The 25,711-nt window shown below is 48.9% G+C and overlaps 1 protein-coding gene across 1 annotated transcript in view; it reads left to right on the top strand.

The window, feature by feature from the left end:
- Positions 1-25,711, top strand: part of RNF40 (ring finger protein 40) — a 61,247-nt gene that overhangs the window by 23,860 nt on the left and 11,676 nt on the right. The window contains exons 10-16 of the mRNA XM_072936380.1: positions 2,995-3,130; positions 5,094-5,215; positions 6,561-6,991; positions 9,953-10,070; positions 13,063-13,212; positions 15,519-15,731; positions 19,015-19,140. Of these exons, the coding sequence (XP_072792481.1) occupies positions 2,995-3,130; positions 5,094-5,215; positions 6,561-6,991; positions 9,953-10,070; positions 13,063-13,212; positions 15,519-15,731; positions 19,015-19,140 (1,296 nt within the window). The remainder of the gene's footprint in view (positions 1-2,994; positions 3,131-5,093; positions 5,216-6,560; positions 6,992-9,952; positions 10,071-13,062; positions 13,213-15,518; positions 15,732-19,014; positions 19,141-25,711) is intronic.

Below are 25,711 nucleotides of genomic sequence, written 5' to 3' on the forward strand. Positions count from 1 at the left end.
CGTGTCCCCCCGGGGGGTCCCCGGTGGTTTTGGGGAGATTTGGGGGCGTTTGGGGTTGGTAAAGTAGGAAGGGTTGCGATTCAAGATGGCGGCCGGTGCCATAAATCCCCATCATGCCTCAATTCAAGATGGCCGCCGGAGCAATAAGTCCCATATGGCTTCATTCAATATGGCCGCCGGCGCCATAAATCCCATCATGCCTCATTCAAGATGGCCGCTGGAGACATAAATAACATCATGCCACATCCAATATGGCCGCCGGCACCATGAATCCCGTCATGCCGCAATTCAAGATGGCTGCCAGAGCGATAAATACCATAATGCTTTATCCAATATGGCTGCCAGTACTACAAATCCCATAATGCCTCATCCAATATGGCCGCCGGAGCCATAAATGCCATCATGCCTCATCCAATATGGCTGCTGGAACTACAAATCCCATAATGCCTCATTCAAAAATGGCCACTCATGCCATAAATCCCATAATGCTTCATCCAAGATGGCTGCCGGCAACATAAATCCCATCATGCTTCATCCAAGATGGCGGCCGACACCATAAATCCCATAATGCTTTATCCAATATGGCCGCCCAAGCCATAAGTCCCATCATGCGTCATCCAAGATGGCTGCTGGAACTACAAATCCCATAATGCCTCATCCAATATGGCCGCCAGAGCCATATATTTAGTAATGCCTCATCCAATATGGCTGCTGGCACCATAAATCCCATAATGCCTCATCCAAGATGGCCGCCGGCGCCATTTTGGAGACTTGGAGGTGGCGCCTGATGTCCCCAAGGGGGTCCCCTTCAGTTTTGGGGACATTTTGGGGACATTTGGGTCATTAAGTCCCAATAGTTTTGATCCAAGATGGCCGACAGAGCCATAAATCCCATCATGCCACATCCAAGATGGCCGCCGGTACTACAAATCCCATCATGCCTCATTCAAAATGGCCACTCATGCCATAAATCCCATAATGCTTCATCCAAGAGGGCCGCCAGCACATTAAATCCCATCATGCCACATCCAAGATGGCTACTTAAACTACAAATCCCATAATTCCTCATTCAAAATGGCCACTCATGCCATAAATCCCATAATGCTTCGTCCAAAATGGCCACCAAAAATTGCAAAAAAAAATCGAAAAAAAAAGGGAAAAAATGGCAAAAAATCGTTGAAAAACCACCAAAAAATTGGGAAAAAAATTCCAGAATTCCCAAAAATTCCTAAAATTCCCAAATTTTCCAGAGCGACGAGCTGGCTGGGGTGGAATCAATGGCCCCAAAAACCCAAAACAAAACAAAACAAAACAAAAAAAAATCCCCCAAAAATTCTAAACATTCCAGAAAATTCCTTTAAAAATTTCTTTAAAATTCCTTTTAAAATCCCAGAAAATTTTAGGGAATTTTTCTTTGAAATGTGAGGGAAAAAATTCAGAATAACGGAGGAAAAAATCGAAAAAAAATGGAAAAAAAATGTGAAAAAATGGCAAAAAATCATCAAAAAAACCACCAAAAATCGTGGAAAAAATTGGGGAAAAAATGGGAAAAAATTCCAAATTTCCCAAAAATTCGGGAATTTTGCAGAGCGACGAGCTGGGGGTGCAGAAGCGACTGCACACAGAGGGGATCCTTGGGACAAGGTGGAACCAATGGCCCCAAAAATCCCCAAAAAATAATAAAAATTCCTTAAAAATTTTCTCAAAAATTCCTTTAAAAATCCAAGAAAATTTTAAGGGAATTTTCTTCTAAATGTGAGGGAAAAAATTCAGATTAATGGAGGAAAAAAGCAAAATAAATAGAAAAAATTGGCAAAAAATGGTAAAAATTCGTCAAAAAACCACCAAAAATGGTGGAAAAATAAAAAAAAAATGGAAAAAAAATCCAGAATTCCCAAAAAATTCCCAAAATTCGCAAATTTTCCAGAGCGACGAGCTGGCCCAGGTGGAACCAATGGCTCCAAAAACCCAAAAAACCAAAAAAAAAATCCCCAAAAAAATTCTTAAAAATTCCAGAAAATTGCTTTAAAAATTCCTTTAAATTCCTTTACAAATTTCTCAAAATACCTTTAAAAATTTCAGAAAATTTTAAGGGAATTTTCTTTCAAATGTGAGGAAAAAAATTCGGATTAATGGCAAAAAAAAGCAAAAAAAAAAATTGAAAAAAAATGGAAAAAAATGGGAAAAAATGGCAAAAAATCTTCGAAAAACCACCAAAAATCGCAGAAAAATTGGGAAAAAAATGGAAAAAAAATTGGAAAAAAATTCCAGAATTCCCAAATTTCCAAAAATTCCGGAATTTTGCAGAGCGACGAGCTGGGGGTGCAGAAGCGGCTGCGCACGGAGGGGATCCTTGGGACAAGGTGGAACCAATGGCCCTAAAAATTCCCAAAAAATAATAAAAATTCCTTAAAAATTTTCTCAAAAATTCCTTAAAAAATCCCAGAAAATTTTAAGGGAATTTTCTTCTAAATGTGAGGGAAAAAATTCAGATTAATGGAGGAAAAAAGCAAAATAAATAGAAAAAATTGGCAAAAAATGGTAAAAATTCGTCAAAAAACCACCAAAAATGGTGGAAAAATAAAAAAAAAAATGGAAAAAAAATCCAGAATTCCCAAAAAATTCCCAAAATTCGCAAATTTTCCAGAGCGATGAGCTGGCCCAGGTGGAACCAATGGCTCCAAAAACCAAAAAAACCAAAAATAAAACAAAAAAAATCCCCCAAAAATTCTTAAAAATTCCAGAAAATTCCTTTAAAAATTCCTCAAAATTCCTTTAAAAATCCAAAAAAAATTTAGGGAATTTTTCTTCTAAATGTGAGGAAAAAAATTCAGAATAATGGAGGAAAAAAAGCAAAAAAAAAATCCAAAAAAATTGAAAAAAATGGCAAAAAATAGGAAAAAATTGTCAAAAAACCACCAAAAATCGCCAAAAAAATGCAAAAAAAATTCTAAAAAAATTCCAAAATTTCCCAAAAATTCGGGAATTTTTCAGAGCGACGAGCTGGGGGTGCAGAAGCGGCTGCGCACGGAGGTGATCCAGCTGGAGGACACGCTGGCCCAGGTGCGCAAGGAGTACGAGATGCTGCGCATCGAGTTCGAGCAGAACCTGGCGGCCAACGAGCAGGCGGGTGAGCGCACCTGGGCACACCTGGGCACACCTGGGCACACCTGGGCACACCTGGGGGCACCTGGGACGGGTAAAATTTAAAAAAAAATGGGGTTAAAAGGAGCAAAAATGGGGTTAAAAGGACAAAAAATGGGGTTAAAAGGAGAAAAAATGGGGTTTTGGGCACTGAAAATGCACCTGGGCACAGGTGAGACTCACCTGGGCACACCTGGGGGCACCTGGGCACACCTGGGGGCACCTGGGGTGGGTAAAAAGCAAAAAAAATGGGGTTAAAAGGAGCAAAAATGGGGTTAAAAGGAGCAAAAATGGGGTTAAAAGGAGCAAAAATGGGGTTTTGGGCACTAAAAACACACCTGGGCACACCTGGGCACTCACCTTGGGCACACCTGGGCACACCTGGGCACACCTGGGGGCACCTGGGCACGGCTGGGGTGGGTAAAATCCCAAAAAAATGGGGTTAAAAGGAGCAAAAATGGGGTTAAAAGGAGCAAAAATGGGATTTTGGGCACTAAAAACGCACCTGGGCACACCTGGGCACACCTGGGCACACCTGGGCACACCTGGGCACACCTGGGGTGGGTAAAACCCAAAAAAAATGGGATTAAAAGGAGCAAAAATGGGATTTGGGGCACTAAAATTGGGGTCAGGGACACCAAGGTGGGTCTGGGCACACCTGGGCACAGGTGAGACTCACCTGGGCACACCTGGGCACAGGTGGGGTGGGTAAAATTCCAAAAAAATGGGGTTAAAAGGAGCAAAAATGGGGTTAAAAGGAGCAAAAATGGGGTAAAAGGAGCAAAAATGGGATTTTGGGCACTAAAAACGCACCTGGGCACACCTGGGCACACCTGGGCACACCTGGGGTGGGTAAAATTCAAAAAAAATGGGGTTAAAAGGAGCAAAAATGGGGTTTTGGGCAGTAAAAATGGGGTCAGGGACACCCAGGTGGGTCTGGGCACACCTGGGCAGAGGTGAGACTCACCTGGGCACACCTGGGCACACCTGGGGTGGGTAAAATTTTAAAAAAAATGGGGTTAAAAGGAGCAAAAATGGGATTTTGGGCACTCAAAAAAAAAAAAGTCGGGGTTTTTTTCATTTTTTTTGGGATTTCTTTGCCTCACCTGTCTCTCACCTGTCTCACCTGTCCCAGGTGAATCCTTCAGGAGCTTTGGAGTTAAATAACTCCAATTTATTCAATTTTTGGGATAAAATTTTGGGGTTTTTTGCCATTTTTTTGAGGATTTCTTTGCCTCACCTGTCCCTCACCTGTCTCACCTGTCCCAGGTGAAATAACCCAAATTTATTCAATTTTTGGGATAAAATTTTGGGGTTTTCTTGCATTTTTTGGGGATTTCTTTTCCTCACCTGTCTCACCTGTCCCTCACCTGTCCCTCACCTTTCTCACCTGTCCCAGGTGAAATAACCCAAATTTATTCAATTTTTGGGATAAAATCTCGGGTTTTTTTGCCTTTTTCTCGGGGTTTCTTTGCCCCACCTGTCCCTCACCTGTCTCACCTGTCTGTGTCCCACGTGTCTCACCTGTCTCACCTGTCCCAGGTGAACCTTTAGGAGCTTTGGAGTGAAATGACCCCAATTTATTCAATTTTTGGGATAAAATTTGGGGGTTTTTAGCATTTTTTGGGGATTTCTTTGCCTCATCTGTCTCTCACCTGTCCCAGGTGAAATAACCCAAATTTATTCAATTTTTGGGCTAAAATCTCAGGGTTTTTTACATTTTTCTCGGGGTTTCTTTGCCCCTCACCTGTCTCTCACCTGTCCCTCCTGTGCCTCACCTGTCTCACCTGTCCAAGGTGAATCCTTTGGGAGGTTTGGAGTGATTGACCCCAATTTATTCAATTTTTGGGTTAAAATTTGGGGTTTTTTTGCATTTTTTTGGGATTTCTTTGCCTCTCACCTGTCTCACCTGTCCCACCTGTGCCTCACCTGTCGGGTCTCACCTGCAGGCCCCATTAACCGGGAGATGCGGCACCTGATCAGCTCCCTGCAGAACCACAACCACCAGCTGAAGGGCGACGTGCAGCGCTACAAGCGCAAACTGCGCGAGGTGCAGGCCGAGATCAACAAGGTGGGCGGGGCCTCCCCGGGGGGGCGTGGCCACGAATAAAAAACCACGGGGGGTGTGGCTTCAGTGGGTGTGGTCACTTAAAGTGGGTTTTGGCCCCTTTAAGAGTGGGCGTGGTCACTTTAAATGGGGTTGTGGTCCCTTTAAGAGTGGGCATGGTCACTTTAAGAGTTGGCGTGGTCACTTTAATAGTGGGTTTTGTCCCTTTAAGAGTGGGCGTGGTCACTTTAAGAGTGGGCGTGGTCACTTTAAGAGTGGGCGTGGTCACTTAAAGAGTGGGCGTGGTCACATTAAAAGGGGTGTGGTCCCTTTAAGAAAGGGTGTGGTCTCTTTAAGAACGGGCGTGCTCACTTTAAAATGGGTTTAGGTCTCTTTAAGAGTGGGCGTGGTCACTTTAAGAGTGGGCGCGGTCACTTTAAAAGGGGTTGTGGTCCCTTTAAGAGTGGGCGTGGTCACTTTAAGAATGGACATGGTCCCTTTAAGAGTGGGCGTGGTCACTTTAAGAGTGGGCGTGGTCACTTAAAGAGGGGTTGTGGTCCCTTTAAGAGTGGGCGTGTTCACTTTAAGAGTGGGCGTGGCCACTTTGAGAGTGGGCGTGGTCACTTTAAGCGTGGGCGTGGTCACTTTATGTGTGGGTGTGGTCCCTTTAAAAGTGGGCGTGGTCACTTTAAGAATGGGCGTGGTCGCTTTAAGAGTGGGCGTGGTCATTTTAAAGGGGGTTTTGGTCCCTTTAAGAGTGGGCGTGGTCCCTTTAAGAGTGGGCGTGGTCACTTTAAGAATGGGCGTGGTCCCTTTAAGAATGGGCGTGGTCACGTTAAGAGTGGACATGGTCCCTATAAGAGTGGGCGTGGTCACTTTAAGAATGGGTGTGGTCACTTTAAGAATGGGCGTGGTCTCTTTAAGAGTGGGCGTGGTCACTTTAAGAGTGGGTGTGGTCACTTTAAGAGTGGACATGGCCCCTTTAAGAGTGGGCGTGGTCACCTTAAAACCGGTTGCGGTCCCTTTAAGGCTCAGTGGGTGTGGCTAAAGGGGCGTGGCTTTACAAAAATTACCTGTGGCCCCTTTAAGAGTCGGTGGGCGTGGCTTAGAAGGGGCGGAGCCTCTTTCAAAAAGGGGGCGTGGTCCCTTTAAGAGAAACTCTGATATTTCCATGTGCGTGGTCCCTTTAAGAGTGGGCGGGGCCTCGATGGGTGTGGTTAAAAGGGGTGTGGTCCCTTTAAGAGAAACGCTGAGATTTGCATAAGGTGGAGCCTTAATGGGCGTGGTTAAAAGGGGCGTGGTCAATTTAAATGGGCGTGGCCGCTTTAAATGGGCGTGGCATTTAACTCCGCCCCCTTTTCCCTTTTAGCTCCGCCTCCAGGCCAGCGGAGCCCCGCCCCCACCCACTCAAGCCCCGCCCCCTCCCCCTTCCACCTCAGTCCCCGCCCCCTCCTCAAGCTCCGCCCCTCCCCCTGACGAAGCCCCGCCCCCTTCCCAAGCCCCGCCCCCTCCTGACGACAAAGAGGGCGTGTCCTCCTCAGGCCCCGCCCCCTCCCAAGACCCGCCCCCCAAACCCGCCCCTCCCCCGCCCAAAGAGGAAGAGGAGGAGCCCCCCACAGGCCCCGCCCCCACCCCAAGCCCCGCCCCCTCCCAAGCCCCGCCCCCTCCCCGCCCTCTGGCCCCGCCCCCTCCCAGGCCACGCCCCGAGCGGGGGGCGGGGCGGGAGCGGCCCAAGGGCGGAGCCGAGGAGGGGAAGAAGAAGGACTCGGAGGTGCTGAAGCAGCTGAGGGCGGAGCTCAAGTGAGTAGAGGCGGGGGTATGCAAATGAGATGCTAATGAGGGGCGTGGGAGGGGTCCCGTGGGGGTGCTGAGGAGATTTGGGGGGGTTCAAAGGGGATTTGGGGGCGGTTTAAGGGGATTTTTTGGGGGTTTGGGAGGGGTTTGGGGGGTTTAAAGGGGGTTTTATGCAAATGAGATGCAAATGAGGGGCGTGGGAGGGGTCCTGTGTGGGATTAGAGGCGATTAGGGGGGGTTTGGAGGGGATTTGGGGGAGGTTTAAGGGGATTTGGGGTCGGTTTAAGGGGAATTTGGGGGGTTTTGGAAGGGGTTTGAGTGGGTTTTATGCAAATGAGATGCAAATGAGGGGCGTGGGAAGGGTCCCGGGTGGGATTAGAGGCGATTAGAGGGGGTTTGGAGGGGATTTGGGGGAGGTTAAAAGGGATTTTGGGGGGTTTTGGGAGGAGTTATGGGGGTTTAAAGGCGTGCCTATGCAAATGAGATGCTAATGAGGGATGTGGGATGGTTCAGGGAGAAGTTCTGGGAGGTCTTAGGGGGATTTTAGGGAGAATTTTGGGGGATTTTGGGGGACTTGGTGGTAATTAACAGTGGCTTAGTAAGCATTAAAGGGGTATTTATGCAAATGAGATGCTAATGATGTGCATGGGAGGGGTCCTGGGCAGGTGTTGAGGCGATTTGGGGGAGAGCTAAGGGAAGTTTTGGGAGATTTAAGGGGATTTTTGGGGATTTATGAGGGGTTTGAGGGGTTTAAAGGGGTGTTTATGCAAATGAGATGCTAATGGGGGACATTAAATAGTTCAGGGAGGGATCCTGAGAGGTTTTAGGGGGATTTTGGCGATTTGGGGACATTTTGGGGGGATTTGGGGGTAAATAACCTTGGCTTAGTACACATTAAGGGGTATTTATGCAAATGAGATGCAAATGAGGTGTGTGGGAGGGGTGCCGGGGGGGTGCTGAGGCGATTTGGCGGGGGTTGGAGGGGATTTGGGGGAGGTTTAAGGGGATTTTGGAGAGGTTTAAGGTGATTTCCGGGGGTTTTAAGGGGTGATTATGCAAATGAGATGCTAATGAGGGGCATGAAATAGTTTAGGGAGGGGTCCTGGGAGGTTTTAGGGGGATTTTAGGGAGAATTTTGGTGATTTGGGGACATTTTCGGGGGGATTTGGGGGTAATTGACAGTGGGTTAGAAAGCGGTCAAGGGGTATTTATGCAAATGAGATGCTAATGAGGGATGTGGGATGGTTCAGGGACGGGTTCTGGGAGGTCTTAGGGGGATTTTTGAGAGATTTTGGAGTTTTTGGGAGATTTTAGGGGAATTTGGGGCAATTTAGACTGACTTAGAAAGTGGTCAAGGGGTATTTATGCAAATGAGATGTAAATCAGATGGAAATGATCCCCCAAAAAGGCGCATGAGAAGCAGGAGGTGAAATTTGGGGTGGATTTTTGGGGCTTTTTTTAGGGGGTTTTGGGGTGAAATTAAAGGGGTGGAGCCAAATAAATGGGCGTGATCACAGAATATGCAAATGAGATGGAAATTAGATGCAGATTTAGCGAGGAAAGCGCAGGAAATCACAGGGTCAATTTTTGGGTCCTTTTCATATTGATTTTTGGAGGTTTTGGGGGCGAATAAAAAGGGTGGAGCCAAATAAATGGGCGTGATAACTATGAATATGCAAATGAGATGGAAATGAGATGCAGATTCAACGAGGAAGGTGCAGGAAATCAAATTCCAGGGTCAATTTTTGGGTCATTTTGGGGCCGATTTTTGGGGGATTTTGAAGGAATAAAAGGGGTGGAGCCAAATGGATGGGCATGATAACTATAAATATGCAAATGAGATGGAAATTAGATACCGGTTTTGCGGGAAAAGCGCAGGAAATCAAATTTGGGGTCGATTTTTACGGGCATTTTGGGGCCAATTTTTGGGGGTTTTGGGGTGAAATTAAAGGGGTGGAGCCAAATAAATGGGCGTGATCACCATGAATATGCAAATGAGGTGGAAATGAGACGCAGATTCAGCGAGGAAGGCGCAGGAAATCAAATTCGGGGTCGATTTTTGGGTCATTTCTGGGCCAATTTTTGGGGGTTTTGGGTAGAAATAAAAGGGGTGAAGCTAAATGGATGGGCATGATAACTATGAATATGCAAATGAGATGGAAATTAGATACCAGTTTTGCAGGAAAAGTGTAGGAAATCAAATTTGGGGTCGATTTTTAAGGGCATTTTGGGGCCAATTTTTGCGGGTTTTGGGGTGAAATTAAAGGGGTGGAGCCAAATAGCTGCGTGATCGCTATGAATATGCAAATGAGATGGAAATGAGATGCAGATTCAGCGAGGAATGTGCAGGAAATCAAATTCAGGGGTCGATTTTTGGGTCATTTCGGGGCCGATTTTTGGGGGATTTTTAAGGAATAAAAGGGGTGGAGCCAAAGGGACGGTGGTGTCAGGTTCGGGATATGCAAATGAGATGCAAATGAGGCGCAGATTTAGCTAGGAAAGTGCAGGAAATCAAATTCTGGGGTCAATTTTTGGGTCATTTCTGGGTCGATTTTTGGGGGATTTTTAAGGAAAAAAAGGGGTGGAGCCAAATGGATGGGCATGATAACTATGAATATGCAAATGAGATGGAAATTAGATACCGGTTTTGCGGGGAAAGTGCAGGAAATCAAATTTGGGGTCGATTTTTAAGGTCATTTCGGGGCCGATTTTTGGAGGTTTTGGGGTGAAATTAAAGGGGTGGAGCAAAATAAATTTACAAGACCACTGAATATGCAAATGAGATGGAAATGAGATGCAGATTCAGCGAGGAAGGCGCAGGAAATCAAATTCTGGGGTCGATTTTTGGGTCATTTTGGGGCCGATTTTTGGGGGATTTTTAAGGAATAAAAGGGGTGGAGCCAAAGGGACGGCGGTGTCATGTTACGAATATGCAAATGAGATGCAAATGAGATGCAAACGCCCCAGGAAGGCGCAGGAGAACCAGAAGGAGATGAAGCTGCTGCTGGACATGTACAAATCGGCGCCCAAAGAGCAGCGGGACAAGGTGACCCTCATGGCCGCCGAGAGGAAGAGCAAGGCCGAGGTAATTAACGCTAATTAATGCTAATTAGGCGCTCATTAACACCACAGGATGGGTTCGTGCAGTGGCACATTCTAATGAGATGTTAATGAGCTGTTAATGGGTTTATTTGAGGTTGTGCAAGGCAAAAAATGGGATGAAATGAGGGGATTCATATGCTAATTAATGCTAATTAGGCGGTCATTAACACCACGGGATGGGTTCCTGCAGTGGTGCATCCTAATGAGATGTTAATGAGATGTTAATGGGTAATTAGAGGTTGTGCAAGGCAAAAAATGGGATGGAATAAGGAGAATCATATGCTAATTAATGCTAATGAGGCTTTAATTAATGCTGTGGAAGTTCTGTTTCCTTGTTAATGCTAATGAGGTGTTAATGAAGTGTTAATTGGCTGTTAATGAATCATTAGGGCTCGTTAGCGACATGAAAATGGGGGTATTAAGAGGAAATATTAGTAATGAGATGCTAATTAATGCTAATGAGGTGCTCATTAAAGGCCACAAGTCGGGTTCCTGAAGTAGTGGCTCCTAATGAGATGTTAATGAGCTGTTAATTGGTAATTAGGAGTTGTTCGCAGCCAAAAAATGGGATCAAATAAGAGGAATGAATAAATGTTAATGATTAATTAATGATTAATTAATGATAATTAATGAGCCGGAGGAGCGCGAGCACCGCCAGAACAAGAAGCTCCCGTTCATTACTGTGGGTTCATTAATGAACCATGGTTAATCGCTGATTAATGAGTGGCTCATTAGGGATTCATTAAGGACTAATTAGCATTAATTAGCGCTAATTAACACTAATTAACGAGCTGGAGGAGCTGTGGGGGTGCTGGAGGAGCGCGAGCGCCGCGAGAACAAGAAACTCCCATTGGTTACCATAGTTAATCACCAATTAATAAACGGCTCATTAGGGATTTATTAATGACTAATTAACATTAATTAACACTAATTAGCATTAATTAACACTAATTAACGAGGCGGAGGAGCTGCAGAAGTGCTGGAGGTGTGGGAGCACTGCCAGAAAAAGAAACTCCTGTTTATTACTGTGGTTTCATTAATGAACCGTGGTTAATTGCCAATTGATAAAAGGCTCGTTAATGGTTAATTAACACTAATTAACGATTAATTACCGAGCTGGAGGAGCTGCGGGGGCGCTGGCGGGAGCTGGAGGAGCGCGAGCGCCGCCAGAACAAGAAGTTCCCGTTCATTACCGTGGGTTCATTAATGAACTGTGGTTAATTGTGGATTGATGAGCGACTCATTAGGGATTCATTAATGACTAATTAGCATTATTTAACACTAATTAACACTAATTAATGAGCTGGAGGAGCTTCAGGGGCACTGGAGGAGCGCGAGCACCTCCAGAACAAGAAGCTCCTGTTAATTACCATGGATTCATTAATGAACCGTGGTTAATTGGGGATTGCTGAGCGACTCATTAAGGATTCATTAATGACTAATTAACATAAATAACGGTTAATTAATGAGCTGGAGGAGCTCTGGGGGTGCTGGAGGAGCAAAAGCGCCACAAGAACAAGAAGCGCCCATTGGTTACCATAGTTAATCACCGATTAATAAGCGGCTCATTAGGGATTCATTAATGACTAATTAGCACTAATTAACACTAATTACCGAGCTGGAGGAGCTGCGGGGGCGCTGGCGGGAGCTGGAGGAGCGCGAGCGCCACGAGAACAAGAAGTTCCCATTGGTTACCGTGGGTTCATTAACGAACCGTGGTTAATTGGGGATTGATGAGTGCCTTATTAGGGATTCATTAAGGAGTAATTAACATTAATCAACACTAATTAACACTAATTAACGAGCTGGAGGAGCTCTGGGGGCGCTGGAGGAGCACAAGTGCCGCCAGAACAAGAAGCTTCTGTTCATTACCGTGGGTTCATTAACGAGCTGTGGTTAATCGCTGATTGATGAGCGGCTCATTAGGGATTCATTAAGGACTAAATAACATTAATTAACAGTAATTAACACTAATTAACGAGCTGGAGGAGCTCTGGGGGCGCTGGAGGAGCGCGAGCGCCACGAGAACAAGAAGCTCCCATTCATTACCGTGGGTTCATTAATGAACCGTAGTTAATTGGGGATTGATGAGCGGCTCAATAGGGATTCATTAATGACTAATTAACACTAATTAACACTAATTAACACTAATTAATGAGCTGGAGGAGCTGTGGGCGTGCTGGAGGAGCGCGAGCGCCGCCAGAAAAAGAATCTCCCGTTCATTGCTGTGGTTGACTGGGGATTGATTAACGCCTCATTAGGGATTCATTAATGACTAATTAACCTAATTACCAATTAATTAATTAGCTGGAGGAGCTGCGGGGGCGCTGGTGGGAGCTGGAGGAGCGCAAGCGCCGCGAGAACAAGAAACTCCTGTTCATTACCGTGGGTTCATTAATGAACCGTAGTTAATTGTGGATTGATGAGCGGCTCATTAGGGATTCATTAAGGACTAAATAACATTAATTAACACTAATTAACACTAATTAACGAGCTGGAGGAGCTCTGGGGGTGCTGGAGGAGCGCGAGCGCCGCAAGAACAAGAAGCTCCCATTCATTACCATGGGTTCATTAATGAACCGTGGTTAATTGGGGATTGATGAGCAGCTCATTAGGGATTCATTAATGACTAATTAACATAAATAACGGTTAATTAATGAGCTGGAGGAGCTCTGGGGGTGCTGGAGGAGCGCAAGCGCCGTGAGAACAAGAATCTCCCATTCATTACCATGGATGACTGGGGATTGATTAACTCTCATTAGGGATTCATTAATGACTAATTAAGAGTAATTAACACTAATTAACACTAATTAAAAAGCTGAAGGAGCTGCAGGGGCACTGGAGGAGCGCGAGCGCTGCGAGAACAAGAAGCTCCTATTCATTACCATGGGTTCATTAACGAACCGTAGTTAATTGCCGATTGATAAAAGGCTCGTTAATGGTTAATTAACACTAATTACCAATTAATTAACGAGCTGGAGGAGCTGCGGGGGCGCTGGCGGGAGCTGGAGGAGCGCGAGCGCCGCGAGAACAAGAAGCTGGCGGACGAGGAGGCGCTGCGGCGGCTGCGGCTCAGCGAGGAGCAGATCGAGCACCTGCAGCGGCGGCTGGCGGCCACCAAGCAGGTGAGACTCACCTGGGGGCACCTGGGCACACCTGGGCACACCTGGGGGCACCTGGGGGCACCTGGGGTGGGTAAAATGCAAAAAAAACGGGGTTAAAAGGAGCAAAAATGGGGTTAAAAGGAGCAAAAATGGGATTTTGGGGCACTAAAAATGGGGTCAGGGACACCCAGGTGGGTCAGGGCACACCTGGGCACAGGTGAGGTTCACCTGGGCACACCTGGACACACCTGGGGTGGGTAAAATGCAAAAAAAACGGGGTTAAAAGGAGAAAAAATGGGGTTAAAAGGAGCAAAAATGGGATTTTGGGCACTAAAAATGCACCTGGGCACACCTGGGCACACCTGGGGGCACCTGGGCACGGCTGGGGTGGGTAAAACGCAAAAAAAACGGGGTTAAAAGGAGCAAAAATGGGATTTTTGGATACTGAAAACACACCTGGGCACACCTGGGCACAGCTGGGGAGGGTGAAATGCAAAAAAAACGGGGTTAAAAGGAGCAAAAATGGGGTTAAAAGGAGTAAAAATGGGATTTGGGGCACTAAAAACACACCTGGGCACACCTGGGCACACCTGGGCACTCACCTGGGGGCACCTGGGCACACCTGGGCATGGCTGGGGTGGGTAAAACGCAAAAAAGACGGGGTTAAAAGGAGCGAAAATGGGATTTTGGGCACTAAAAATGGTGTCAGGACACACCTGGACACAGGTGAGACTCACCTGGGGGCACCTGGGCACACCTGGGGGCACCTGGGCACACCTGGGGGCACCTGGGCACACCTGGGCACAGCTAGGGTGGGTAAAACGAAAAAAAAATGGGGTTAAAAGGAGCAAAAATGGGGTTGAAATGAGCAAAAATGGGATTTTGGGCACTAAAAACACACCTGGGCACACCTGGGCACAGCTGGGAGGGGAAGAAGGAAAAAACCCGGTCAAAATAGGGTGAAAAATGGGGATTTTGGGGGCACCTGGGCACACCTGGGCACACCTGGGCACACCTGGGCACACCTGGGCACTCACCTGGGCACACCTGGGGTGGGTAAAACGAAAAAAAAATGGGGTTAAAAGGAGCAAAAATGGGATTTTGGGTACTAAAAATGGGGTCAGGACACACCTGGACACAGGTGAGACACACCTGGGCACACCTGGGCACTCACCTGGGAGGGGAAGAAGGAAAAAAACCCGGTGGAAATGGGGTGAAAAATGGGGATTTTGGGGGGTTTTGGGGGTACCTGGGCACACCTGGGCACACCTGGGGTGGTAAAACGCAAAAAAAATGGGGTTAAAAGGAGCAAAAATGGGGTTTTGGGGCACAGCTGGGGGCACCTGGGCACACCTGGGCACAGCTGCCCACCCCACCTGCTGACGGCGGCCATCTTGCCTTCCCCACTGATGGCAGCCATCTTGCCTGGCAGCCATTCCTCCTTCCCCACTCCTGGAAGCCATCTTGCCTTTCCCGCCGCCGGCAGCCATCTTGCCCACCCCACCTGCCACCAGCGGCCATCTTGCCCACCCCGCCTACCGACGGCCATCTTGCCTAGCCCCACTGATGGCAGCCATCTTGCTTTCCCTACTCACAACAGCCATCTTGCCTTCCCCGCTGACAGCGGCCATCTTGCCTTTCCTGCTGACGGCCATCTTGCCCACTCCCACTTCCGGCGGCCATCTTGCCCACCCCCTCACTGGCGGCCATCTTCCCTTCCCCGCTGACGGCAGCCATCTTGCCCTCCCTACTCATGGCGGCCATCTTGCCTTCCCTACTCATGGCAGCCATCTTGCCCACCCCACCTGCCGCTGGCAGCCATCTTTCCCACCCCACTCCTTGCAGCCATCTTGCCTAGCCCGCTAGCCAATGGTGGCCATCTTGCCTGGCAGCCATCTTGCCCACCCCCCCACCGGCAGCCATCTTGCCTTCCCCACCACCGGCAGCCATCTTGCCTTCCCCACTGCTGGCGGCCATTTTTGCCCACCCCATCTGCCAACAGCGGCCATCTTGCCTTCCTCACTCCTGGCAGCCATCTTGCCTGGCCCCACCGCCGGCAGCCATCTTGCCTTCCCCACTACCGGCAGCCATCTTGCCCTCCCTACTCATGGCGGCCATCTTACCTAGCCCCACTGATGGCAGCCATCTTGCCTGGCAGCCATCTTGCCGACCCCCACTTCCGACAGCCATCTTACCCACCCCCCCGCCGACGGCCATCTTGCCCACCTCACCGGCAGCCATCTTGCCCACCCCACTTCTGGCAGCCATCTTGCCTGGCAGCCATCTTGCCCTCCCCGCTGACAGCGCCGTGTCTCCGTGCCGGGCAGGAGGAGGAGGCGCTGCTGTCGGAGATGGACGTGACGGGCCAGGCCTTCGAGGACATGCAGGAGCAGAACCTGCGGCTGCTGCAGCAGCTGCGCGAGAAGGACGACGCCAACTTCAAACTGATGTCGGAGCGCATCAAAGCCAACCAGATCCACAAACTGCTGCGCGAGGAGAAGGACGAGCTGGCCGAGCAGGTGCTGGCACTCAAGGCACAGGTGAGAGGCCCAGAAGGCATTAATTAGTCATTTATTAGTCATTAATTAATTATTAATAGGCGTTAATAGCTGTTTATTAGTTATTAATAGCATTTATTAGCAATTTATTAGTTATTAATAGGGATTAGTGACCAGCAGGAGCACGTGCTTGCCCTCAAGGCCCAGGTGAGAGTCCCAGAAGTCATTAATTAGTCAATTATTAGTAATTAATTAATTTTTAATAGGTATTAATAGCTGTTTATTAGTTATTAATAATGTTTATTAGGTGTTTAATAGCCATTAATAGCCATTTATTAGTTATTAATAGGTGTTATTGGTTGTATATTAGTTATTAATAGGGTTTACTAGCAGTTTATTGGGTTTTAATAACCATTAATGAGCTGGCCGAGCAGGTGCTGGCCCTCAAGGCCCAGGTGAGAGCCCCGAAATTCGTTAATTAGTCATTAATTAGTCATTAATTAATTTTTAATAGGTGTTAATAGCTATTTATTAGTTATTAATTACATTTATTAGCTGGTTAATACCCATTGATAGGTATTTAATAATGATTAATAATGTTTATTAGGTGTTTAATAGCCATTATTAGCCATTTATTAGTTACTAATAGTTTTTATTAGTTGTATATTAGTTATTTATAGGGTTTATGTGCTACTTATTAGGTATTAATAGGGATTAATGAGCTGGCCGAGCAGGTGCTGGCCCTCAAGGCACAGGTGAGAGGCCCAGAAGTCATTAATTAGTCATTAATTAGGCATTAATTAATTAATAATAGGTGTTAATAGCTATTTATTAGTTATTAATAATGTTTATTAGGTGTTTAATAGCCATTAATAGCCATTTATTAGTTATTAATAGGTTTTATTAGTTGTATATTAGTTATTAATAGGGTTTATTAGCAGTTTATTGAGTTTTAATAGCCATTAATGAGCTGGCCGAGCAGGTGCTGGCCCTCAAGGCCCAGGTGAGAGCCCTGAAATTCATTAATTAGTCATTTGTTAGTCAATAATTAATTTTTAGTAGGCGTTAATAGCTATTTATTAGTTATTAATAATGTTTATTAGGTGGTTAATAGCCATTAATAGGTATTTAAAAATTATTAATAATGTTTATTAGGTGGTTAATAGCCATTATTAGCCATTTATTAGTTACTAATAGTTTTTATTAGTTGTATATTAGTTATTAATAGGGTTTATTAGGCATTAATAGCCATTAATGAGCTGGCCGAGCAGGTGCTGGCCCTCAAGGCACAGGTGAGACCCCCGAAATTCGTTAATTACTTATTAATTAGTCATTAATTAATTATTAATAGGCGTTAATAGCTATTTATTAGTTATTAATAAGGTTTATTAGCTGGCTAATAGCCATTAATAGGTATTTAATAGTGATTAATAAGGTTTATTAGCTGGCTAATAGCCATTAATAGCCATTTATTATTTATTAATAGAGTTTATTAGCTGTATATTAGTTATTAATAGGGCTTATTAGTTGTATATTAGTTATTAACAGGGTTTTTTAGCTATTTATTAGGTATTATTAGGGATTAATGAGCTGCCTGAGCAGGTGCTGGCCCTCAAGGCACAGGTGAGAGCCCCAGAAGTCATTAATTACTTATTAATTACTAATTAATTAATTATTAATAGGCGTTAATAGCTGTTTATTAGTTATTAATAATGTTTATTAGGTGGTTAATAGCCATTAATAGGTATTTAATAATTATTAATAAGGTTTATTAGGTGTTTAATAGCCATTTATTAGTTATTAATAGGGTTTGTTAGTTATATATTAGTTATTAATAGGGTTTATTAGCTTTTTATTACTCATTAATAGGGATTAATGAGCTGGCCGAGCAGGTGCTGGCCCTCAAGGCACAGGTGAGACCCCCGAAATTTATTAATTAGTCATTAATTAGGCATTAATTAATTTTTAATAGGCATTAATAGCTGTTTATTAGTTATTAATAGCGTTTATTAGCAATTTATTAGTTATTAATAGGGATTAGTGACCAGGAGGAGCACATGCTGGCCCTCAAGGCGCAGGTGAGACTCCCAAAATTCATTTATTAGTCATTAATTAATTATTAATAGGAGCCCAGTGAGAAAAATTAGGACTCAATTAGCACTAATAATTGTCTAATAATCCCCTAATTTTGGCTATAAACGCCGTTATTTTGGCTATTAACGCGCCGATTTCGCTAATTAGCACTAATTAACAATTAATTAACCACCTGCACAGGTGGAGGCGCAGCTGCAGGTGGTGCAGGAGCCCAATGAGATAAATTAGGACTCAATTACCCCTAATAGTTGTCTAATAATGAGCTAATTTTGTCTATAAACGCCATTATTTTGTCTATTAACGAGCCGATTTCACTAATTAGCGCTAATTAGCGAATAATTAACCACCTGCACAGGTGGAGGCGCAGCTGCAGGTGGTGCAGGAGCCCAATAGGATTAATTAGGACCTAAATACTGCTAATAATGAGCTAATAACCCCCTAATTTCAGCTATAAACACCATTATTTTGGTTATTAACGAGCCGATTTCACTAATTAGCACTAATTAACAATTAATTAATCACCTGCGCAGGTGGAGATGGAGCTGCAGGTGGTGCAGAGGTGTTAATTAATTGGATCAGACGTTAGTTACTGCTAATAATTGTCTAATAATCCTTTAATTTTGGCTATAAATGCCGTTATTTTGGCTATTAACGAGCCGATTTCGCTAATTACCGCTAATTACCAATTAATTAATCACCTGTTCAGGTGGAGGCGCAGCTGCAGGTGGTGCAGGAGCCCAATGAGTTAAATTAGGAGTCAATTAACGCCAATAATTGTCTAATAATCCCTTAATTTTGGCTATAAACGCCGTTATTTTTTCTATTAATGAGCTGATTTCTCTAATTAGCGCTAATTAACAATTTATTAACCGCCCGGGCAGGTGGAGGCGCAGCTGCAGGTGGTGCAGGAGCCCAATAGGATTAATTAGGACCTAAATACTGCTAATAATGAGCTAATAACCCCCTAATTTCAGCTATAAACGCCATTATTTTGGCTATTAACAAGCCGATTTCGCTAATTAATGCTAATTACTGATTAATTAACCACCTGGGCAGGTGGAGGCGCAGCTGCAGGTGGTGCAAGAGCCCAGTGAGATTAATTCGGAGTCAATTGCTGCTAATAATTGTCTAATAATGCCCTAATTTTGGTTATAAATGCTGTTATTTTGGCTATTAATGAGCCGCTTTCGCTAATTAGCGCTAATTACCGATTAATTAATCACCCGTGCAGGTGGAGGCGCAGCTGCAGGTGGTGCAGAAGCTGGAGGAGAAGGAGCGGGGGCTGCAGAGCGCGTTGGCCGCGGTGGAGAAGGAGCTGAGCCTGCGCTCGCAGGCGCTGGAGCTGCACAAGAGGAAGGTGAGGGACAGGTGGGCACAGGTGTGCCCAAAATATGCCCAAAATCTGCCCAAAATGGGCCAAAAATATCCCCCAGGTGTGCCCAAAATATGCCCAAAATCTGCCCAAAATGTGCCCCAAAATATCCCCCAGGTGTGCCCAAAATCTGCCCAAAATCTGCCCCAGGTGTGCCCAAAATGTGCCCAAAATGTGCCCCAAAATCTGCCCAAAATATCCCCCAGGTGTGCCCAAAATCTGCCCAAAATCTGCCCCAGGTGTGCCCAAAATGTGCCCAAAATGTGCCCCAAAATCTGCCCAAAATATCCCCCAGGTGTGTCCAAAAGTGCCCAAAATATCCCCCAGGTGTGCCCAAAATCTGCCCAAAATCTGCCCAAAATCTGCCCAAAATATCCCCCAGGTGTGCCCAAAATAACCCCCAGGTGTGCCCAAAATCTGCCCAAAATGTGCCCAAAATGTGCCCAAAATCTGCCCAAAATGTGCCCAAAATGTGCCCAAAATATCCCTCAGGTGTGCCCAAAATCTGTCCAAAATGTGCCCAAAATGTGCCCCAAAATATCCCCCAGGTGTGCCCAAAATGTGCCCAAAATATACCCCAGGTGTGCCCAAAATCTGCCCAAAATCTGCCCAAAATCTGCCCAAAATATACCCCAAAATGTGCCCCAGGTGTGCCAAAAATCTGCCCAAAATGTGCCCAAAATCTGCCCAAAATATCCCCCAGGTGTGCCCAAAATGTGCCCCAAAATATACCTCAGGTGTGCCCAAAATGTGCCCCCAGGTGTGCCCAAAATCTGCCCAAAATCTGCCCAAAATGTGCCCAAAATGTGGCCCAAAATATCCCCCAGGTGTGCCCAAAATCTGCCCAAAATGTGCCCAAAATGTGCCTAAAATGTGCCCAGAATCTGCCCAAAATCTGCCCAAAATGTGCCCAAAATGTGCCCAAAATGTGCCCCAGTTGTGACCAAAATGTGCCCAAAATATCCCACAGGTGTGCCCAAAATCTGCCCCAAAATATACCTCAGGTGTGCCCAAAATCTGCCCAAAATCTGCCCAAAATGTGCCCCAGGTGTGCCCAAAATGTGCCCAAAATCTGCCCAAAATGGGCCAAAAATGTGCCCAAAATGGGCCCAAAATCTGCCCAAAATGTGCCCCAGGTGTGCCAAAAATCTGCCCAAAATGTGCCCAAAATGTGCCCCAGGTGTGCCCAAAATCTGCCCAAAATATCCCCCAGGTGTGCCCAAAATCTGCCCAAAATATCCCCCAGGTGTGCCCAAAATGTGCCCAAAATGTGCCCAAAATGTGCCCAGGTGTGCCCAAAATGGGCCCAAAATAACCCCCAGGTGTGCCCAAAATCTGCCCAAAATGTGTCCAAAATATCCCCCAGGTGTGCCCAAAATCTGCCAAAATGTGCCCAAAATCTGCCCAAAATCTGCCCAAAATGTGCCCAAAATGTGCCCAAAATCTGCCCAAAATCTGCCCAAAATGTGCCCAAAATGTGCCCAAAATCTGCCCCAGGTGTGCCCAAAATCTGCCCAAAATCTGCCCAAAATGTGTCCCAGGTGTACCCAGGTGTGCCCAAAATATCCCCCAGGTGTGCCCAGGTGCCTTTGGCTGTGCCCAGGTGCCCCCAGGTGTGCCCAGGTGTATCTCAGGTGTACCCAGGTGTATCTCAGGTGTGCCCAGCTGTGCCCAGCTGTGCCCAGGTGCCCCCAGGTGTGCCCAGCTGTGCCCAGGTGTATCTCAGGTGTGCCCAGGTGTGCCCAGGTGTATCCCAGGTGCCCCCAGCTGTGCCCAGGTGTATCCCAGGTGTATCTCAGGTGTGCCAGGTGTGCCCAGGTGTGCCCAGGTGTATCTCAGGTGAGCCCAGGTGTATATCAGGTGTACTTTAGACAGACCCAGGTGTATGTGAGTGCCCAGGTGAGTGCCCAGGTGTATCCCAATGGATCTCAGGTGTGCCCAGGTGTGTCTTAGTTATACCCAGGTGTATCTTAGGTGTGCCCAGGTGCCTTTGGGTGTGCTCAGGTGTGCCCAGGTGTATCTCAGGTGTGCCCAGGTGCGCCCAGGTGTGCCCAGGTGCGCCCAGGTGTGCCCAGGTGTGCCCAGGTGTGCCCAGGTGTGTCTCAGGTGTGTCTCAGGTGTATTTTAGACAGACCCAGGTGTATGTGAGTGCCCAGGTCAGTGCCCAGCTGTGCCCAGGTGTGTTGCAATAGATCTCAGGTGTGCCCAGGTGTGCTCAGGTGTATCTCAGGTGTGCCCAGGTGCGTGTTAGTTATACCCGTGTGTATATTAGGTGTGCCCAGGTGTGCCCAGGTGTATCCCCATGGATCTGAGGTGCCCCCAGGTGTATCTCAGCTGTGCCCAGGTGTGCCCAGGTGTCTCTCAGATGTGCCCAGGTGCCCCCAGGTGTGCCCAGGAGTATCTCAGGTGCCCCCAGGTGTATCTCAGGTGTGCCCAGGTGTACCCAGCTGTGCCCAGGTGTATCTCAGGTGTATTTTAGCTGTGCCCAGGTGTGCCCAGGTGTGCCCAGGTGTATCTCAGGTGCCCCCAGGTGTATCCCAGGTGTGCCCAGCTGTGCCCAGCTGTGCCCAGGTGTGCCCAGGTGTATCTCAGGTGCCCCCAGCTGTGCCCAGGTGTGCCCAGGTGTATCTCAGGTGCCCCCAGCTGTGCCCAGGTGTGCCCAGGTGTATCTCAGGTGCCCCCAGCTGTGCCCAGGTGTGCCCAGGTGTATCTCAGGTGCCCCCAGCTGTGCCCAGCTGTGCCCAGGTGTATCTCAGGTGTCCCCACAGGCGGTGGAGGCGGCGCAGCTGGCGGAGGACCTGCGGGCGCAGGGGGAGCAGGTGCATGCGCGGCTGCGGGAGCTGCGGCTGTGCCCAGGTGTGCCCAGGTGCCCCCAGGTGTGCCCAGGTGTATCTCAGGTGCCCCCAGGTGTGCCCAGGTGTATCTCAGGTGCCTTTGGGTGTGCCCAGATGCCCCCAGGTGTATCTCAGGTGTGCCCAGCTGTGCCCAGGTGTATCTCAGGTGCCCCCAGGTGTATCTACGGTGTGCCCAGGTGTGCCCAGGTGTGCCCAGGTGCCCCCAGCTGTGCCCAGGTGTGCCCAGGTGTATCTCAGGTGCCCCCAGGTGTATCTCAGCTGTGCCCAGGTGTGCCCAGGTGTATCTCAGGTGTGCCCAGGTGTGTCTTAGTTATACCCAGGTGTATCTTAGGTGTGCCCAGGTGTATTCCAATGGATCTCAGCTGTGCCCAGGTGTATCCCAGGTGTGCCCAGGTGTATCTCAGCTGTGCCCAGGTGTGCCCAGGTGTGCCCAGGTGTATCTCAGGTGTGCCCAGGTGTGTCTTAGTTATACCCAGGTGTATCTTAGGTGTGCCCAGGTGTATTCCAATGGATCTCAGCTGTGCCCAGGTGTATCCCAGGTGTGCCCAGGTGTATCTCAGCTGTGCCCAGGTGTATCCCAGGTGTGCCCAGGTGCCCCCAGGTGTATCCAAGGTGTGCCCAGCTGTGCCCCAGGTGTGCCCAGGTGTGCCCAGGTGTGCCCAGGTGTGCCCAGGTGTATCTCAGGTGTGCCCAGGTGTATCTCAGGTGTGCCCAGGTGTATCTCAGGTGTGCCCAGGTGTATCTCAGGTGCCCCCAGGTGTATCTCAGGTGTATCCCACAGGCGGTGGAGGCGGCGCAGCTGGCGGAGGACCTGCGGGCGCAGGGGGAGCAGGTGCATGCGCAGCTGCGGGAGCTGCAGCTGTGCCCAGGTGTGCCCAGGTGTACCCAGGTGTACCCAGGTGTGCCCAGGTGTGCCCAGCTGTATCTCAGGTGTATCCCAGCTGTGCCCAGCTGTGCCCAGGTGTGCCCAGGTGTATCTCAGGTGTGCCCAGCTGTGCCCAGGTGTGCCCAGGTGTGCCCAGGTGTATCTCAGGTGTACCCAAGTGCCCCCAGGTGTGCCCAGGTGTGTCTCAGGTGTATTTTGGACAGACCCAGGTGTATGTGAGTGCCCAGGTGAGTGCCCAGCTGTGCCACAGGTGTGTGTTAGTTATACCCAGGTGTATATTAGGTATACCCAGGTGTGCCCAGGTGTATCTCTGGTGTGCCCAGGTGTATCTCAGGTGTGCCCAGGTGTGCCCAGGTGTATCTCAGGTGTATTTTAGACAGACCCAGGTGTATGTGAGTGCCCAGGTGAGTGCCCAGCTGTGCCACAGGTGTATCCCAATGGATCTCAGGTGTTCCCAGGTGTGCCCAGGTGTGTGTTAGTTATACCTGGGTGTATATTAGGTATATCCAGGTGTGCCCAGGTGTATCTCAGGTGCCTTTGGGTGTGCCCAGGTGTGCCCAAAATGTGCCCAGGTGTATCTTAGGTGTGCCCAGGTGCCTTTGGGTGTGCCCAGGTGTATTCCAATGGATCCCAGGTGTGCCCAGATGTATCCCAGCTGTGCCCAGCTGTGCCCAGCTGTGCCCAGGTGTATCTCAGGTGTGCCCAGGTGTATCTCAGGTGCCCCCAGGTGTATCTCAGGTGCCCCCAGGTGTGCCCAGCTGTGCCCAGGTGTGTCCCGCAGGCGGTGGAGGCAGCGCAGCTGGCGGAGGACCTGCGGGCGCAGGGGGAGCAGGTGCATGCGCGGCTGCGGGAGCTGCAGCTGTGCCCAGGTGTGCCCAGGTGTATCCCAGGTGTATGTTAGGGGTGCCCAGGTGTATCTCAGCTGTGCCCAGGTGTATCCCAGGTGTATCTCAGGTGTGCCCAGGTGTATCTCAGGTGTATTTTAGACAGACACAGGTGTATGTGAGTGCCCAGCTGTGCCACAGGTGTGTCCCAATGGATCTCAGGTGTGCCCAGCTGTGCCCAGGTGTATCTCAGGTGTGCCCAGCTGTGCCCAGGTGTATCCCAATGGATCTCAGGTGTACCCAGGTGTATCTCAGGTGTGCCCAGGTGTGCCCAGGTGTATCTCAGGTGTGCCCAGCTGTGCCCAGGTGTATCTCAGGTGTGCCCAGCTGTGCCCAGGTGTGTCCCAATGGATCTCAGGTGTGCCCAGGTGTGTGTTAGTTATACCCAGGTGTATCTTAGGTGTGCCCAGGTGTATCTCAGATGGCTTTGGGTGTGCCCAGGTGTGCCCAGGTCTTTCCTAATGGATCTCAGGTGTGCCCAGGTGAGTGCCCAGGTGTATCTCAGATGTGCCCAGGTGTACTTTAGACAGACCCAGGTGTATGTGAGTGCCCAGGTGAGTGCCCAGGTGTGCCCAGGTGTGTGTTAGTTATACCCAGGTGTATATTAGGTGTGCCCAGGTGCCCCCAGGTGTATCTCAGGTGCCTTTAGGTGTGCCCAGGTGTGCCCAGGTGTGCCCAGGTGCCCCCAGGTGTGCCCAGGTGCCCCCAGGTGTATCTCAGGTGTGCCCAGGTGCCCCCAGGTGTATCTCAGGTGTGCCCAGGTGTGCCCAGGTGTATCTCAGCTGTGCCCAGGTGTATCTCAGGTGCCCCCAGGTGTATCTCAGGTGCCCCCAGGTGTGCCCAGCTGTGCCCAGGTGTACCCAGGTGCCCCCAGGTGTATCTCAGCTGTGCCCAGGTGTATCTCAGGTGCCCCCAGGTGTATCTCAGGTGTATCTCAGCTGTGCCCAGGTGTGCCCAGCTGTGCCCAGGTGTGCCCAGGTGTATCTCAGGTGGCATTGGGTGTGCCCAGGTGTATCCCAATGGATCTCAGGTGTGCCCAGGTGCCTTTAGGTGTGCCAGGGTGTATCCCAGGTGCCCCCAGGTGTGCCCAGGTGTATCTCAGGTGTATCTCAGGTGTGCCCAGGTGCCTTTAGGTGTGCCCAGGTGTATCTCAGGTGCCCCCAGGTGTGCCCAGGTGTATCTCAGGTGTGCCCAGCTGTGCCCAGGTGTATCTCAGGTGTGCCCAGGTGTGCCCAGGTGTGCCCAGGTGTATCCCACAGGCGGTGGAGGCGGCGCAGCTGGCGGAGGACCTGCGGGCGCAGGGGGAGCAGGTGCATGCGCGGCTGCGGGAGCTGCAGCTGTGCCCAGGTGTGCCCAGGTGTGCCCAGGTGTACCCAGGTGTGCCCAGGTGTATCTCAGGTGTATCTCAGCTGTGCCCAGCTGTGCCCAGGTGCCCCCAGGTGTATCTCAGGTGTGCCCAGGTGTATCCCAGCTGTACCCAGGTGTATCCCAGGTGTGCCCAGGTGTATCTCAGGTGCCCCCAGGTGTATCTCAGGTGTGCCCAGGTGTGCCCAGGTGTATCTCAGGTGTATCCCAGGTGTGCCCAGGTGTATCTCAGGTGCCCCCAGGTGTATCTCAGGTGTGCCCAGGTGCCCCCAGCTGTGCCCAGGTGTGCCCAGGTGTATCTCAGGTGTGCCCAGGTGTGCCCAGGTGTGCCCAGGTGTATCTCAGCTGTGCCCAGGTGTATCTCAGGTGTGCCCAGGTGTGCCCAGGTGTGCCCAGGTGTATCTCAGGTGTGCCCGCAGGCGGTGGAGGCGGCGCAGCTGGCGGAGGACCTGCGGGCGCAGGGGGAGCAGGTGCATGCGCGGCTGCGGGAGCTGCAGCTCTGCCCAGGTGTGCCCAGGTGTGCCCAGGTGTGCCCAGCTGTGCCCAGGTGCCCCCAGGTGCCCCCA

This window comes from Taeniopygia guttata, chromosome 16 (assembly GCF_048771995.1).
Source record: "Taeniopygia guttata chromosome 16, bTaeGut7.mat, whole genome shotgun sequence".
Taxonomy (NCBI): Eukaryota; Metazoa; Chordata; class Aves; order Passeriformes; family Estrildidae; genus Taeniopygia; species Taeniopygia guttata.